Genomic DNA, 18,666 nt, shown 5'->3' with positions numbered 1-18,666 from the left:
TGAATGCCAGATGCTGGGGCTAGACGACAGGGGATGGATCACACAATAAATTGCCCTGTTCTGTTTGCTTACTCTGAAGCATCTGGCACTGGCCTCTGTTGGAAGACTGGATACAGAGCTAGATGGACCATTGGTATGACCCAGTATAGCCATTCTTATGTTCTTATGTTTAATTAAGATCACTATTACAGCTCTATGGTAAACTTGCAACAGTACTTTGGTAACTGAAACTTCTAGACAATGAAGATGTACTTGACTATTTCTTTCTTCAGTATCACAGGACCCAGGCTTTTGATACAAACCCCTAAGATGCATGACTGTACATGTCTCCAGACTGTATACTCACTTATTGACTATATGGAACTTCAGGAAGAGTTCCCGAAAGTAAAAAAGGAAGTGTTATTTACTCCTTCTCATAACACAGAAACTATGGGTCACCAAATGAAATTAATAGGCAGCAGGTTTAAAACCAACACAGGGAAATATTTCTTCACACAACGCAAAGTCAATCAGTGGAACTCCTTGCCAGAGGATGCTGTGAAGGCCAAGAGTATAACGGGGTGTGGCAAGGAGCTCTGGCAGAGCAGGAGGCTCCACTGTGGTGGTGGTAGCCATTGTAGGCTCAAAGACCAGCTGAAATCCTTTTATTGGCAAGCTGGCCACATCCCTGGGGAAAAGGCTTCCCCCTGCACTGGACCTATTGCTGCTATCTTCTCCTCAGAGATCCTCAGCTAGTCCAGGATATAATCTTTGATAGCCTCATAATCAGTGGTAGCATCCTCACCTGGGTCTGATATGCAGCTTATGCCTTTCTTGTTAAAGCTAAATAGACCGTCCAGGATTTCTTCATCCGCTGAGCAGCAGTAGCAACCCACTCAAAGAGGTGAACTCCAGGTTTATCATCCAGTCCTATCTTGGATGGAGAAAATCTGATACCCACTGGCAGCCTAAGTGGTGTCCCAGGGCTGTTATAGTTGCTTCTGGAATGGTTTCTGCCTCTCCTCCTAACCAGGGTCTGCCATGCCATCACCTGCCTCAGGATCTCTTCTGTTTCTCCCCTTTACAGAGGATTGAGCACTACATATTAACATGAAGCTTTCCTAACCTGTTGCCAGTCTACACTGCGGAGTCCAAACTCACCTCTCCCCATGGTTTGGTTTATTAACAATCAAATACAGTAACAAGTTCAGCTCACACCTTTGCCCCAGTGCCCATCCTGTGCTCTAGATCCCCTCTCTCTAGAGTCCTGTCTAGCTCCCTTATGCCCAGGTGGGTAAAAAGCCGCATGTCTCCGAGTCACCAGAAGTCACCACTTCACATTCCCCAGAACAATCAGCACCTGTTAACAGGGTGGAGTTGCCAGCCTGTTACATAGAGGTCTACTACAAAGAAGTTATCTGTACACCACCGTGTCGATTTTTTCATTCAAATACATTTTCAGCCTCCCCTTGCCTCCCTCCACCCAAATGTACATTTGACACCTGAATTCTTCTGACACGCTTGGTAAAATTAACATCACATTTGTACTGCCATGAGGGGAAGGATACACACCAGAGAGAACAAAGGAGTAATGGGTTTATGCAGCTTTGTATGTACTCCGTATATAGTCTAGGTCTGTCATCGTGCAGACCTAAAATGGTGAGGTCAAAAAATCTGAGTGGCTCAACCACACTAACCTATTTATTACAGCACACTTGTAAAGCGGGGTGGGGGGGGGGGATCATTTATATTATGTGATTCTATGCTACCCAGTTATTTCCCCAGTCATTTCTTCCAAACTCAGCTTTTCATTCAATCTCTTTTAAAGAAAATATTTATCCCCACAACATCCCTGTGAGGTAGAGCAGCGCTATTATCCTCATGTTACAAATGGGGAACTGAGACACAGACAGACTAAGGGCCAGATCCTAACTCCCACTAATTCAGGCCCAGATTTAGGCTTCAGGCCCAAATCCCCAAAGGGACTTGGGCAGTACAGTGATCCACAAAACCCCAGCTCAGCTGCCACCTAACCCTGTCAGTACCTAAACTCACATGGCACCTAAAAGTTCCCTAGGTGCTGAAGTTTCTGCCTCTGGGCATACAATCACAGAACCATAGTAATCTAGAGCTGGAACGACATCGAGAGGTCTTTTAGTCTAGCCCCCTGTGCTGAGGTAGGACCAAACAAACATAGAACATTTCTGAGAGGTGTTTGTCCAGCCTGTTCTTAAAAATGTCCAGTGGTGGGGATTCTACAACCTCCTTTGGAAGCCTGTTCCAGTACTTAGCTATCCTTATAGTTAGAAAGTTATTCCTAATATCTAACCTAAAACTTCTTTGATGCAGATTAAACCCATTACTTGTCCTATCTCTATCGGACATGGAAAACAATTGATTACCATCCGCTTTACAACACCCCTTAACATATTTGAAGACTTACCAGGTTTCCCTTAGTTTTCTGTTCTCTAGACTAAACACGCCCAGATTTAAATCTTTCCTCATATGTCCAGTTTTCCATACCTTTTATTTTTGCTGCTCTCCTCTGGGCTCTCTCCAAATTGTCCATATCTTTCCTGAAGCAAGGCACCCAGAACTGGACACAGTACTCCAGCTGAGTCCTCACCAGGACAATTACTTCCCAAGTCTTACATATGACACCCCCGTCAATGTACTGCAGAACAAAATGAGCCTTTTTCGAAACTGCATAACATCTTTGACTCATGTTACATTTATGAACCATTATAAGCCCAGACCCTTTTCATTAGTATTACTGCCTATTACTTCCCCATTTTGTAGCTGTGTGTTTGATTTTTCCTTCTTAATTATAGTATTTTGCATTTGTCTTTATAGAATTTAATCTTGTTGACTTCAGACCAATTCTCCAATTGCTCAAAGTTGTTTTGAATTCTAATCCTGTTCTCCAAGTGTAGCTTTGTGTCATCTGCAAATGTTATAAACATACTCTCTGCTCCATTAGCCAAGTCATTAATGAAAATATTGAATAGTATCAGGCCCAGGAGAGACACCTGAGGGACCCCACTAGATACACCCTCCAGTCTGACAGCAAGCTATTGATAACTACTCTTGGAGTACAGTCTTTCAATCAGTTTTGCACTCCCCATCTACAATTTCATCTAGACCACATATCCCTAGTTTACTTATGAGAATGTCATGTGGGACTGTGTCAAAAATTTTACTAAAATCCAGATATCACCTCTACTGCTTCCCTCATCCACTACGCCAGTAACCCTGTCAAAGAAGAAAACCACACGTACTGCTGCCTCAGTCTAGATGTCCAGACACCTGTCTCATACCTAACCCCCAGTGAGATCTCAAACCGGGACAAGATATGTGGAGGAGTTATACAGTGTAACTACATTTATTTCAATGAGACTATATCAGCAATTAATGTGACCCTTGAGAGAAGGAGGGTTTACAGACAACTCTGGCTGTCAGTATGTGAATATAGTGACCTGCCTGGTGAAAGACTTCACCTTAGTGAAGAAAGCAATATATTTTTAAAGATCTAGAACTAGGAAAACATACATGCTATGAGAGCTGGAAGGTAATGCGGTAATGGTGGTGAATGTTAATCTTAATCTGCACAATTGTTTAAACTCAAATGTTATGCTTATTTTTAATAATTTTTATTTAACATGTTTATAGGTTAAACCACCTCTTGTGGACTTTTGCTCATCAATACTTTTTAAAATGCTGCAGGGAAAAAAAAAAAAATCTAAGGTCTAGGTTTACTTGGTCCTGCTTCAGTGTGGGGGGAGGACCAGATGACCTCTCATGGTCCCTTCTAGCCCTACATTTCTATTAAATTATTAGTATTAACATGCCACACATGAAGTTATGATGCCCTTTGCCTAAAATAATAACTAGTGTAAGACATCCAGTTCCTTCCAGAAGTAGCATATACTGGCATTACAACTAATGTCAGATTAGATACCACCACTGTGACAATGACAGTACAGCTGATGACTAAGGACTTATTTTAAAAAAATGTAACACTTACTAAAAACAGATGATTACCACAAGTGATCATGATAGTACAAACCCAGGAAAGTACCAAACCGGTGAGTGCCTACAAAGACATACATGACTTTTTTTTTTCTTCAGTAAAGTAGTTGCCCATGCAGGACTGGGAACCCAGTAAACAACAACTGGTATGTGTTACCTCCTTGTTGGTGACTCCAGGGGGTAAAGTCCCATGTTTATAATCCTCCAGCAACTGCACAGCTTCTTTAAGGCGACTCTGCAAATACATGAAACAATAAAGCATGATCAGCAATATTTGTTCTGCACTGAACGCATAAGACCTAAGGCTGTGAATCTAGGTTACCGTAACATGTGCAAGTCTTAAAACACACTTCTTTATGCCGGCCTTGGGATAGGATATATATACATATATATTTTAACACATGTACCTGTATTTGATTTATATCATCAACTCCTTAGGGCAGGGTCTGTGTCTTCCTCTTTGTTTGTACAAGTATCTAATACATAATAATTATGTGGGATAGACAAAAGAACAAACAATGCTCCCATAAACAGTATCAGAAAATCTGTTCAACTGAAATCTTCTTCCTTACGGCTGGTTTACTCTACACAGTTAGGTTGACATAAGACAGCTTATGTTGACCTAATTATGTCAGTGTCTACACTACAGCCTTCCTCTGGCTGACATGAGTGCCTTACTACACCTACATAGTAACTCCATCTCTACGAGAGGCGTAAGGCTTATGTCAGTGTAATTAGGGCAACACAGTGTTTGTGTAGACACTGCGTTACTTGCATTGGCTGTTGGCTGGACCACCCTCCCTGCTGGGAGCCAGGGTGAGAAGCCCAGTCAGCTTCCCCCCTGCTACTCCTAGCTGGGAGCCCGGCAGCCTTGTCAATTTCACGGTCATGAAACTGACAAGGCTGCTTGGCTCCCAGCAGGGAATGGGGGAAAGGGCCAAGAAGCTGGGGCAGCTGGACCCCAATCTCTGGGAATGAGAAGCCCCAGGTGGCTTCCCCGCCACTTCTGGTGCAGGACAGGGAGTGGGGGAAGGGAGAGTAAACCACAGGAAGCCCAGGGACCTGTGAGGTAGCCGAGCTTCCGGCAGGGAGTTGCCAGTGGAGCTGAGAGACTGAGCTCTCAGCTTTCCACACTGCCCCTCTCAGGTCAGTGGACGCATTCCTGATGAGGACTATAAAGGTTGACTTACCTTTCTAGTGGAGACATACCCTTAGTGTGATGAATCTGATTTACTATCTCATGAAGGAGGCTGGATTCATAATGCAGCTAGGGAAATATGTTTTTGAAGACAAAAGGACCTACTTAGGTGCAATGGACAGTGCATTTACGGGGAAATCAATTCACACCTTGCACCAAACCCTGAATTCTAGACACCACCAAAACAACCACTGAAATCAAAAGGAGTTTTGCCTACATTTAAGGACTACAGGACTGAAAAATATGAAATGAGTCTAAAGACCAAGTAAATTCAAGCCTTCAGGAAGTGCAGTAAGAGGCACTAGCCAATATACTTCATCTGTAATATTAGAGAAAGAGAAAACACACAGTGGTCACCCCTAAAAAGTCAACATCTACTAACAGATATTAGACAGCATGTTTGATTCCGATCTCAGTTACATCAGTGCAAAGCAGGATAAATCCAATGAAGTCAATGCACCACATCAACATAAAGGAGATCAGAATCAATCCCCATGTATCTGAGATACCATAATATTTTCATATACTTCAAAACGGATTTATCTATGGTATCTCAGATAACAGCATATGGTAACTATCTGCAAATGTTGGTATTTTAATGATGACCACTACATACATATTTGGGTGGGATTTTCAGAACCAGTGTTGGCATCATTCCGTTCCCACTGAAATTAATGGGAGTTTGATCACTGAAGTTAATGAGATCAGAATTAGGCGAGAGTTGGGACTTTTTGAAAATCCCACCCACTATACACACGAGGAAGTTGCTTATTTTCTGTATGTTGCAGTAAAAGGCAGTTTTTAAATAGCTCATGCATTCAAATCATCACAGGTGGACATTCATGTATTGCTGAATCAAAAAGTCCCATTTGTTTCCAGAATCAGGGCCCCACATGGGGGGAAAAAGGGTACACTTTAATGGGGCCCGGAGGCCCTGGGGGACCCGACCCTGGCTGCAACCCCCATTACCATGAGGAAAAACATGTTCATGGCTCATGAGATTGTATGTGTGGGCTGAGGGATTGTGATATGTGTGTGGGAGGAGGCCTATGCTACAAGTTTGTACTAAGCCTGAAAAAACGCTTGGGTCCTGTCCAGAATATATAACCATGTTTAAAGGGGAAGGATGATATTGCAGTTAAACACTAGACTGAGACTTGCAGGTCAATTCTTTTGATGTTTGTAATAAAAAGGGGGAAAAGTAATCTCCATTCAATTAGACCAAACTGCAGAAGAACGAGTGAGACTGTAAAGGTTTGCTTTGAAGGGGGCCACTGCTTATCCAGTGTCTTGCCAAACCTGCAAGGAACCTTAACATTTTTAAATGTTACTATCCGGCTTATTTAGTTTAACATTCCTGCACTAGCTGTTACAACTGTTACTTCAAGATAGGGATGCTTTATAAATATAGATTTTTTTTAACATGATGAAATCTGATTATAATCCATCGAAGTACTTATGGCTCTTACCATTGTATCACAGATCCGCACAATCATTAATGAGCTTGTCCTTCCAAAAATTAAGCAAGTATCATTACAGCCAAACTTGTTCTTTCTGTAGGCTGGGCTAATTGCTGGCAGACTATTAGTCTTCTTTTTATTGCAAACATCAAAGAATAATTGGTTGTTTTCTTGGAAATGCCAGCAGTTAGGCCAACCTGAAACGGGCAATAAATGAATGACTAGTGCCTTTCAAGTGTTCGGTACATAAAAGCAGTAATGAAAACGTGGCAATCCCAGCATTCTGTAGAGCAAATGTGTTGTGGAAGGATTAATGCCCATTTTTGCATACACTAACCTAATTCCATACATATGCACATATTTTTGGCCCTGGTATTACATTTTGCATTGGCTTATATTTATTAGCAGCTATTCAACAACAAGTGTAAAAGTGAATAGTCTTCGCAAAGAGACCGAATGAGGCTGAATTTCAGGAGACATGAAGGAAGAAAGAAAGAATTCAGGAAACATTAAAACAGCCTTAAGGAAATGTGAACACTAGAGCCAGTTCTTCTCTTTAAGCTCTGCAGCGGAGGTCAGTCACAGTTACCAGGCTAGCTACACAGCTGTCCTCTCTGGATAAGGCTGAATGCATCAACACAAGTAAGGAGCTGCTTCTCTTGGGGCAGAATCACTGGATTCTCCCACTCTTCGACCAGAACAGGGGGTGCAGACTCCTGTACTCACCAGGATTATCTCAGCAGGTCCAACTTCAGTTAGGTACCTGCAGTTTTGCCCTCTCAGGAGCTGTGACTATACAGCCTTGTCAAAAGAAAGTATAATTTATTCTTAACAGTAGGAACACCAAACAGCATAAGAGAACAAGGACTTTAAAACAATACAATAGCCTAAACACAGGGCATATCTACCTAGAGTTTACCATTCCCTGCACTGCCTGCAGCGTTAGCCAGCTACCCCAACTTCTTCAGACTCCTGTGGCAGAGACTCTCTGTCTCAGCCTGTTCCCTGAATAGCCCCCAACAACTGACCTCGCTTTCTCTCCAGAGCTGGACTTGAACTATTTAGTGGCCTTTTGATATTAGGCCCCCCAGCGCTGGCAAAGTAAACCTTTTAAATGTGCTGGAACCACAGCAGGAAGTCCCTTTCTAATTATTAGCCCAGACATTGTTCTTGCAATGGCCCTTGAAGCATTTGCCCTAGAGATATCTTATTTCTAGTCTTTGTTTTACCTAACAGCCCCTTTTGACTCAGCTCCAGTAGTCAGACAGATTACAGCCCTTAAAGCAATCAGACAATCAAGAGCATACATAGCATTTGTAAATTAATACAGAGCAGCCTTCATGTCCTGCACTGTCACTCAAATGTTTTGTCATCAGTATATATTTATTTAAGCAAGTTTTATCAGACATGTTACCTGGTAAACCTGAAGTATCTTTTCAGAAAACACTAGCCTAATTTGAAATCTCCCTGCCACCCACCCACCTTCTCTGGATGGTTCCAGAATCACTCTGAACTTGCATTTGATCTTGGTTTGGTTTGCTGACTCAGCTAAGATACACACCAGAAATCTGAAGTCACCTTAAACTAGCAGTGTGTTCACTCCATTCATTGGGTGGGACTCGATGTGTTAGGGACACAAGTATTGGAGAGAAACACCACAGCCTACTCCTAAGATTATGAATTACTTTAGTAGCCAAGCTGTGGAAAACTGCAGACGCACAACTGGAATACAGATAAGGTATTTAAAAAAAAAAACACTAAAACAATCCTCCTGGAATTAACCAGCCAGAGATTTAACTTTTCAAAGCCAAGCAGCTTTAATGTGCGAGTGAAAGGAGGAGAGTTTGGGTCCCTTCCGAGCAGTAACTGATTTTCTTTTTAAAATATACATAATAATGTCTAGATACTACAACGATGGGCACCATAAATACTTATGAGTAAGGCTACCCATTTGTCCTGTGGTCAATCAATGTCTGTCACAGATCCCACAATTTTTACAAATAAAAAAAGGATTGTGTAGAATTTTTTGCACTTTCATTTAAATAAAAAAGAAAAGTTAAATAAAAAAACCCCTTATGGGTCTCAAAATAACCTTCCTAATAGGAAAAAATGAGGCAGGGCAATCTTCCTAATCCTACCAACAGATAGTGCTTCTGTAGAGTATTCCTTCTTTTATATAAAGAGGTTAGAAATGATAGGAAAGTTATAAAACCATATAATTTAGGAATTATAACAAGCTCTATCAAAACAAGACCAACTATAAGAATTTTATCAAAATCCTGTATGTACCATGGGTTTATCCTACCTGAATGAGTGATTTTTTTTCTTTTCTTAACGATAAAAGGTTACTTAATGTATATGAAAACACATGCAGTCACTTTGGGGATTGGAGGGGGGGCAGAGCAACTGAGGATAAAATTATTATTTTTTCATTTTTTGCCATGACAAAATCCATGAGTTTTTTTCCAATTCACCCTCACCCCAGACAACAAAATTATGATAGTCGTAAAGGAAGGGAATATTAAAATGAAATTAAAGAATAGGAGAATCTAATATGGCAATCCAGAATCCAGAGGTGAAAAGTCAAAGACAACTGAATGAATAGTAACTAAGGATACAGGGAAAAGAACCAATTTTCCCTACAAAGCTCCACAATAAACCAGGATTGCCAGCTCAATATACTGGAGAACCATTCATGCTCATTATTAGTATGAGGTTTTCCACTGAAATTACCTACACTGGGTGCCTTGCAAATTGTCTTCACAGAAGAGCATAACTTTGAATGAAAAGCTAAAGTAAATAAATGAATGGGTCCGTGTTCTATTTTTTCCCTCTTCTTTGAGGAAATCTTAGTAGTTACTATAACAACGCTGGCTAGATCTCATCTTGTTTAGTACAGCAACAAACAGAAACAAAAAAGCCCAATTTTTGCTTTTAAGCTTGTAGTCGCCATAAATGTCTCCTTTGGGCTCAGGAAGCAAAAAATAAATAAATAAATAAGGCTTCATGAAAGGAAAAAGCCTCTGAACAAAACTGCTGAGGGGTGCGAAAGATTACAAAAGGCTTAAACAGAATTTATGAGTGTCATATAAGAAACAAAATCATAATAAGAATATGAAAAGCACTTGGTTTAGAACTGTTCAGAATGTTTTAATAAACTTTGCTAATATAGAGTTAAGATTAACCAGCAATGCCTCATGCACTTCCAGAACACTAAGTGCACCTGTACTTTAAACCTCCAAACACCAGGAAATACAGAGTTGCGGTTCACATCAGTCCAATAACACAACTTGTGCCACTCATAGTATCTCTGACTAGAAGGTGGCACAGCATTATCATCCTGGGGTAATGCCACTACAGTTAAGGTTGCACAAGGATTTCCACTTTACGAAAGGTGAAAAAGACCTGCAAAAATTCTGTCTGTTGTGTTAGATGATCATTTTAAATGTTTATTGTGTATGGTTTAATTTTTCTATCTTAGTTTGTGGGAGGAAATATCATTTGATGTTTGCTGTGCCTGCTGCTGCTTACTGGAGTCTTTCATCTTCTCTATTCAATTAAAGCTATTTCCTTAACAGCACTTCTAAAGTAAAATCTGAGTATGCATGTGGATTTTAAACAACTTTGAAATATCAGCTCTTAAACCAGAACCTGTGCTCTCAAGAAAAACTTCCAGAAGAAGCCCCTGCAGAATGGAGGCAGAAAGCAACCAATGTGTATAGCACACTTTCTCAGAAAGCTGTGGAGAGCAGGACTCTTAACTCACAGCACATGATGGCTGCTCAGGTTTAATAGCCACAGCATAGCACCTGGAGCTATCCACTTATTTGGTGGCCTGCAGACATTGGCTTGCAATACAGCCCCAGTCCAGCTGCACATATGCAAATTTACTTTGTCTGGTTTGTCAACTTGGATTGAGCCTTGTCGTAGAAGCAACTTTTAAGGACCTGAATAACTTTTAAAATATTGCTTCTTCGGATGGGCAGTAGGTGCTGGATCTTCACTGAGATCAGTCTTGAGGAGGTGATGTTAGTTTGGGGAGGATCAGTCCTAAATTGAGGGTAGACAAGAATCCAGCTGACTCTATTGTATTAAATCTCCAATGAGAGATAACAGGGCACAAGAAGCTTTATGTCAGAATAAAACCAGACGTGACACTGAATAAACACAGACAGCAGTAAGGAGGTATCGTTCTGCTGAGTAAGAAGGTGTCATTCAAACATGTGATCGTGATCCCACTTTGGACCTACGTATGGGGCTAACGGTGCTCAGAATCATGCAGGGTTCAGCTCTTAATACTGATGTAGGGAGAGACAGAGCTTCTTTGTTCAGACAGAGCATAAGGGAAGACAGATCAAACACAGACCTTCTGAATGCAACTTGACTCTTAATTCTTATTTAACTTTTGCTTTATTATATGCTTTCTTAAATGAAGGGCCTCTCCTGCAGTGTGTTAACAGTCTGTCTAGGTTAATGTCACATGGAATAAGTTAGCCTTATAAAAATATCTGCTGATCCCCATTGCTTCCTCTGATGGGGCTTAATTACACAGCAATTTAAAGCATTATTCCAATCATTTTAATCTCACACTTTTCAGAAAATAGGCATGTCGCCCACCAAGAGGTTTCACGTAGTCTCAACTACAAGACTAGTTGGGCCTGACCTCAGCAGTGCAATGTTTTCTGCTTATTAGGAAAGTTTGAAATTTGTTGCTGGAAAAATTAGTTTGTCAGAAAGTCAGTAATCACATGAATTAGCACATAAGAATTCCCTTGTCTGTAAGGCTTATGTGCAATGTTAGCTATGGGCAGAAGCCTAGATCTCAATGTGATAGATGCATTAAAAGTATGTAAAATAAATAGATTTTAGACAGCCCACTATATTAAATGCTGAAACTGAAGGGCAGTGTGGCCTAGTGGACTGAACGGAGGCATGAAGAGCGGAAATCTTGAGTTCTAATCCCAGCTATGCCACTGGTTTGCTTGTGCAAGGCACGTGTGCTCGCTTTTCACCACAGTTTACTTACTTTAAATTGTAATTATAATCATAATGTGATAGTGACTACCTACCTCACAGTGAAGATGAGTTAATATTTGAGCCCCTCAAAGATGCAAGGACTCAATAAATATTAAGAACCTACATCATCAGAATCAGACTTAGTCTCATAATTTTGTAATGCGTAAATGTCAAAGCTGCAATAATCATCATCTTCATGACACCTTTCATTCTAACAAAGCCCAAAGCTCTTCATAAACTTTACAAATGGACTATATAAAACTATGGGTCAAACTCATCCCTGATGCAATTCCATTTGGCTTTCCCATGCAGAGGAACCACTTTGCTGAACATTAAAATACAGCCACCTCTGGATAGAATGCTGCAACTACCTAGCAATACAAAACAGTTTAGAAAAGGACGTGAAAAATATCCATCTGAAAACATCGGGGAATTAATAATAATCTTAGCATTCTCATTAGAAAGCTCATTTGTCCATTTCTTTCTTCTGATACTGGGCTCCTCCAAGACAAACAACAATCCATTTGTTCCTTGAGAAGAACCCTAGGCCTGAAAGATGTAGCCATCTGTCAGCAGGAAAGGGCTTTCTACATATGGCCCTGTTTCATCTTTTACTCTTCCAGCCATTTCTGGATTTTATTCCCCATTTAGAGTATAAAAAAGAACAGAATGGGTTTTTATATTTACACACTAAGTATTTCAGAGCAGTGAGTCAGATACCAATAGTGCAGCGACTGGGTAGACAAAAAGCAGATTGTATTTGCTTAGGGGTTCTTTACATGATCCTAGATATTAATATCATTTTTACTTAGAAAGAGATTAGTCAAGAGAAAAGGTTAACTTTTCTCCGTGATGTGCTGCAGAGGACTCAGGGGAGCGTCAGTATTATTCTATCCAAAAAATGAGAGAGATGATAAGGGCAATTTCCCTTTCTGGGAACCAGCTATTACCCTGGGAGATTATGATATGATAGGGTCTAACTAGCATGGTATCTGTAGAGGGAAATAATGTCTTACTAATTTATTAGAATTCTTTGAAGGTGTCAATAACGTAATTTAATTTATTTAAATTTCCTAAAGGCCTTTGACAAGAGTCAAATCTCATAAGAGTTTACTAAAGAAGTTAAGTGATCATGGGCTGGGATATCGCAGGTCAAGTATCATGGAGCAAAGCTGGCTAAAAGGCAGAAAGCAAAGAGAAGGACTGAATGGTTAATTTGCATCATAAAAGAAGGTTAACAGCGGGCCACAAGGCAGGGCCCCCACATGGGGAAGGGTACACTTTACCAGGGCCCAGAGGCCTTGCGGGGCCCGGCCCAGGCTGCAACCCCCATTACTATGAGGAAAAAATGTTTCATGGCTCATGAGATTGTATGTATGGGATAAGGGATTGCAGGGTGTGTGTGGGAGGGGGCCCATGTTACAAGTTTGTACTGGGCCTGAAAAAATTATGCTTGGGCCCTGTCTGAAGGTTCCATATCAGGTCCAGTGCCATTTAACATATTTATTAACAATTTGGAAAAAGGGAAGAGTAGCCAGGTGAAAACATTTGCAGTTGACACAAAACTGCTACGTTAGTGAAGGACAGAGAAGACTAAGAAACTTCAAAGGGACTTCACCAAGCCGGGTGACTGCGCAACAAGATCGCAGATGAAATTCAATCTTGATACATGCAAAGTATGCACTCTGGAAGGAAAAATTTGAACTCCTCACACACCTTCCAGGATTCTAAATTAATTGTATCAGCCCTGAAAAGGATCTAGGCATCACTGTGTACAGATTAATGAAGACCTCTGCTCAATGCACAGCTGCTGTCAAAAAATGCTATTAAATAAATCAGTGATGCAGTCTCATACTATGTGCAGTATTGTCACTCTATCTCCAAAAAAGACATTGCAGAATTAGAAGGGCTTCAGAATTAGGTGATGAGAATGATTAAAGGCATGAAAAAGCTCTCAAATAAAGAGAAAGCTTTTAAAAATAGTTTGGGATGGTTTATCTTAGAAAAGAGAAGAATAAGAGAAGACTCAATAAAATATACAAAATAATGGTCTTGAGAAGGTCGCACAGTTCTGCTTTCGCTGTCTCATGACCCAAGAACAAAGGAACATTCAATAAAAATGAAAGACAATAAAGTCAAAAATGAAAAAATAAAGTATTTTATTAGACAGAGGGTATTTACCTGGTGGAACTCACCGGTACAGGATGTCACTGAGGCCAAGAACTTAGACCAATTCAAAGAAGGATTGGATATTTCTATGGAGAACAAGACTACCCAGAGTTGTAATAGGTAATGCTTTAAAAGAAAGTTTTGGTGCTTCAGGGTTTAAACCCATTTCTAATGCTGAGGAGGTAGGAGGAGACCTTCATGATGGGGAGGACAGGGTGGGCTCCTACTGAGAGTCTTAATTTTCTCACACCGCCATTAACAAAGAAAAGAGTTCCTACCAAGAACTTCTGCATAAGGTTGATAACAAAGGAAATTAAGCTACAAAATTTCTCTGTACAGTTGAAAAAATAAAACTTTTTTTGCTGCACCTCTTGGTCCCAGTTCTGATCTTATCAAAACTGGATTCACATTTGTGTCATTCTGTTTAGTTCAATCAAGTCTTTCCCCAATTTGAATGTTGCAAAGAATACACAGTAATGCACTGTGGAATTTTTGCCCCTCCAGTGTGCATTACTTTGCATTTATTAACAGTGAATTCAACGTTAAATAATAAAATCAGGCCTTAATTTGTAGTAATTCTATTTCCACATGCATGCTCATGTTCTCTTTAAATACCAATCCAAGAGTTAGTGAAAGCCACTCAATTTACAAGTAAAAGCATCTCTTTCATCCCGATTTATCTTGCCAGTTTGATGGCTCACAGGCATCTTCCTGTGACTGGAAATCTCTCTTGCTAGTAGGTTATTTCTTCAGACTGTGTTCCATGTCAAGGACACAGCCTTTTGAAAATTGATTCCATATTTCATCCAAACTTGTGTTTTTATAAGTGAAGCTATAAACTTCAATTTCATGGCATGAGAATAGCAGTTTTATTCCCTGAGGTTCTCTTGGACAGGAATCCAAAGAGAACTCAGGTGAACTATACAATACATCTTAGCCTTATATTTTTTAATGCAACTGATTGATTATGGAGAGAAGACAGACATCTAAACCCTGCTGGACATGTTTCAGTGTGGCATGCAGAGAACTGGATCCAGACACTGACATTAATGGACAGTTCAGCTGTAAGTGCTCTGCATAATGCACTGGAAATTAAATTTACATCCACAGCTGCATTTGCCAGAAAAAAAAGTGTGAATTTTCTATTGTGTCATCCCCTAGACAGAAGCATGCAGCATTGTTTAAGGTCCACCAACTGAAATGTATCTTTTGGGGAAAATAATCTTTACTGTCAATTATTCTATGACATATTAAATGCAAAAAAGTTCATGTCAATCTCAATGCAAAATTAAATGCAAATATATTGGGTAAATTAGAGTGCTGTTATAATCAGGAAAGTCACTATGTAAAAATGCTAATTTCTTACTGAAAAGATGTGCTCCCTGTGCCTATTCAGAGTTATAGCTTCTAACTGTAATGGCAAAATACCGTCTTACTACATTTTATGACTCTGGTGACATCACAAGGCCAACACTGCTGTATCGTGGGGAATGAGCTATTTCTATTCTGGCTCATGCAGCGTCAGCAGAATTGCTAACTAAACTCCAACTGCAGAATATTTCAGGAGACAATGCACAAGCCAGAAAAGACCCAGGCTGACTTTAAGATCCTGACTGAGTTTGTGGGACTGTCAGTTAAAAAATAGAAAAAGGTTTTACCTGAAAACTAAAAAAATTTCACCTGAAGACACAGAGATGATCAACAAGAAACTTCATACTGCCATTTGTACAGTCACTTCTCAGAACACAAATACACATTTAGGTTTTCACAACAATCCTAAAAGTGACCTCTAACGTATTTTTTTTTAATTTGGACTTGTGCCCTTTACTGTTCCTCAGATGTGTAAAGGCTTGGAAAAGTTTTTTTGTTAGTTTGTTTGGATTTGGGGAGTTTTTTCACTTACAAATACAAGGAAAGAATGGTTACTTACCTCGTAACTGTTGTTCTTCGAAATGGGTTGCTCATGCCCATTCTGATTTAGGGGTGTGTGCGCGCCACATGCACTGGTGACAGAAATTTTACCCCTAGTAATATTCATAGGACCGGCTCTAGCTCCCTCTGCAGCGGCACGTGTATGCGCTCGTATATATAGTGCTACTATCCCCTCCCCCCCCCAGTTCCTTCTTGCCGTAACTCGGATAGAGGGGATGAAGGGTGGGTGGTGGAATGGACATGGGCAACACATCTTGAAGAGCAACAGTTACGAGGTAAGTAACCATTCTTTCTTTTTCGAGTGCTTGCTCATGTCCATTCTGATTTAGGTGACTTATCAGCTGTGTCTATGGAGGTGGGCAGGAGCTCATGGCCGTGAGGATTGCAGTACTGCTCTGCCGAATCCCGCATCATCCCAAGCTTGCTGCGAGATGGCATAGTGGGATGTGACGGTATGTATGGACGACCATGTAGCAGCCCTACAAATATCTTGAATAGACACATGCGCCAGGAAAGCTGCTGAAGATGCGTAGGCCCTTGTGGAATGGGCTGACAGGGATGCTGGAGGCGCGACTCTGGCTTGTTCATAATAGGCTGGAATACAGACAAGGATGGGGTATAAAGGCCCAACAAGCGCAGTCTGTCCCTAGAGTCCTTTAATCTATGTAGCTTGGAGTCGGTCTGGTCTGCAAACAGAGCAGTGCCATCAAACGGAAGATCCTGGATGGACTGCTGGACTTCCGCTGAGACACCAGATGACTGGAGCCATGAAACTCTTCTCATTGATACCGTGGAGGCCATTGCCCGTGCTGCCGCCTGAAGCCATCTGCAAGGAGGTTCTGGCCACAGTCTTACCCTCTTCCAGGATGGCCTTGAACTCTTGTTTGGAGGACGGGGGGAGGGAATCAGTAAACCTTTCCAGCGATTGCCTGATGTTAAAATGATATTGCCCCAGCAACGCCTGATGGTTAGACACCCTTAGCTGCAGGCTCGCTATCGAATAAATCTTCCAACTACATAAATCCATCTTCTTTGCCTCTTTGTTCTTTGGTGTGGAGCTCATTTGCCCCTTCCTGTTGCGTTCTTTGGCTACCACAATCACCAGCGAGTCCAGAGATGGGTGTGTGTATAGGTATTCGAAGCCCTTAGCGGGCACATCGTACTTTTTCTCTGCCCGCTTGGATTTGGGGGGCAGAGATTCCAGGGTCTGCCACAAAGCCTTCGCCAGCTTCACCATCCCTTCATGCACTGGGAGAGCCACCCTGGAAGGGGCTGCGGATGCCAGGATGCCAAAGAGTTCATCCACAGATTCTTTAACCTCCTCTATCTTAAGATCCAGCAGGACAGCATGCAAGGGGCCTGCTACTGCTATATATACACAATATACACAAGTGCATACACACTCCGCTGCAGAGGGCACTAGAGGTGGCCCTATGGATACCACTAGGGGAAAAATTTCCGGCACTGGTGCATGTGGCGCACACACACACACCTAAATCAGAATGGACATGAGCAAGCACTTGAAGAAGAACATCAAGTCTGGTCTTCCCTTTTTGCTGGCGAATCTCTGGGAGGTCTTAGGGATGTTTATTATGAGCTCTTCTACTTTAATTGAAAGGGCAGGGGAAATTGGTTCTGAATTTCCTCGGTTTTGTGCAATGACAGCCTGATCTTGAATGGTGGAAAGCACTTTCAACTCTCACTGAAGTCAAAAAGACCTGAGCGTGTGTTGCACCTAGGGCAACCAGTTAAAAAAAAAAACACCCTATTTTTCACATTTGCTGGGGGGGAGGGGGGGGGGGGGAGGAATGGGGAGTATAGTTGCCTATATAAGACAAAGCCACTAATATCAGGATGGTCCCAATAATATTGCGATGTCTGGTCACCCTATTTGTACTTGACAGAACTGGAACCTCAAAACAGTACTAATGTTATATTAGCGGACTCTTGCATTTAATCATCTCTCTTTTAAACCAAATCTATCGAATAAGCAGTATTTTCAGAGATTAAAAAATGTAAATACTTACCTCAGTAACAAAGAGAGTGCGGGGGTCAATGATGTCCAAAAAGTGCCTGAATCGGCCATAAAATGAAGTCTGGAGGACAGAAAGAAAGACAGAGTAAGAAAAGATGCTCCTTTGTAAAGCAGAAAGTCATTTTATTATTATTTCCTCTGGAGAACTATGTAGTAACTAGGAACGCTATTCACTAAAAAGCTCACAAGATGTCTCTTCTTTATAAGCTCTCCATAGTGGACAAGGAGGCCAACCAACCTAGGTTTTGAGGCTCTGAACAATTACATGGATGCCAGATTAAAGGACCCTGTCATCAAAATGCAGTTTGCTTTCCAAAACTGAATAGAAATATTTTTTCCACAATTTAAGCAGGAAAAAATGTTTCTTAAACATCCCCCTAGAGCAGCCAGAGCTCCCAATCCTGCAAGGACCCGAATGTGGGAGCACTGGTCACCTACAAGTCCTTTACAAGATCAGGGCCTAACATACTGAAGTGTTGTGCTACTACAGGAGACCCTGGAAGTGAAATGTTGTGCCCATTGTCATCATCCAAGCTGGCCAGGTGTACAGTAAATTAAATTCTCTAGTTGTTAGTAATCTCAGGTGAATCAGAAACACAATTAAAGGGTTATTGTTTTTTCTAAAATGAGTTTTAACCTGATAGTACTGGGTGCTTTACAATACACAGACACACATGGCCCTTGCCTCAAAGATCTTATGCCGTATGACATAGTTTCTCAAGCTGTGGTACGCATACCCCTGGGGGTACGCAAAACACAGGCAAGGGGTACCCAAGGAAAAACAGAGTGAAGGGGAGGTGGGCGGCAGCTGCCAACTTCTGGGGAAGCCGGGCGGCAGCAGCCCGCTT

General features: G+C 41.3%; 1 protein-coding gene across 1 annotated transcript in view; it reads right to left on the bottom strand.

Moving 5' to 3' along the window:
• The window catches only part of SFXN5 (sideroflexin 5), a 177,903-nt gene that overhangs the window by 142,719 nt on the left and 16,518 nt on the right, over nt 1-18,666 (bottom strand). The window contains exons 2-3 of the mRNA XM_067533482.1: nt 17,811-17,879; nt 4,166-4,243 (exon numbers count right to left, since the gene is read on the bottom strand). Coding sequence (XP_067389583.1) covers nt 4,166-4,243; nt 17,811-17,879 — 147 coding nt within the window. The remainder of the gene's footprint in view (nt 1-4,165; nt 4,244-17,810; nt 17,880-18,666) is intronic.

This window comes from Emydura macquarii, unplaced genomic scaffold (assembly GCF_026122565.2).
Source record: "Emydura macquarii macquarii isolate MOO-44397 ecotype Brisbane River unplaced genomic scaffold, CSIRO-AGI_Emac_v2 contig_3345, whole genome shotgun sequence".
NCBI classification, from domain to species: Eukaryota; Metazoa; Chordata; order Testudines; family Chelidae; genus Emydura; species Emydura macquarii.
The sequence above is the reverse complement of the archived record's forward strand: the minus strand, read 5'-3'. Positions and strand labels throughout refer to the sequence as shown.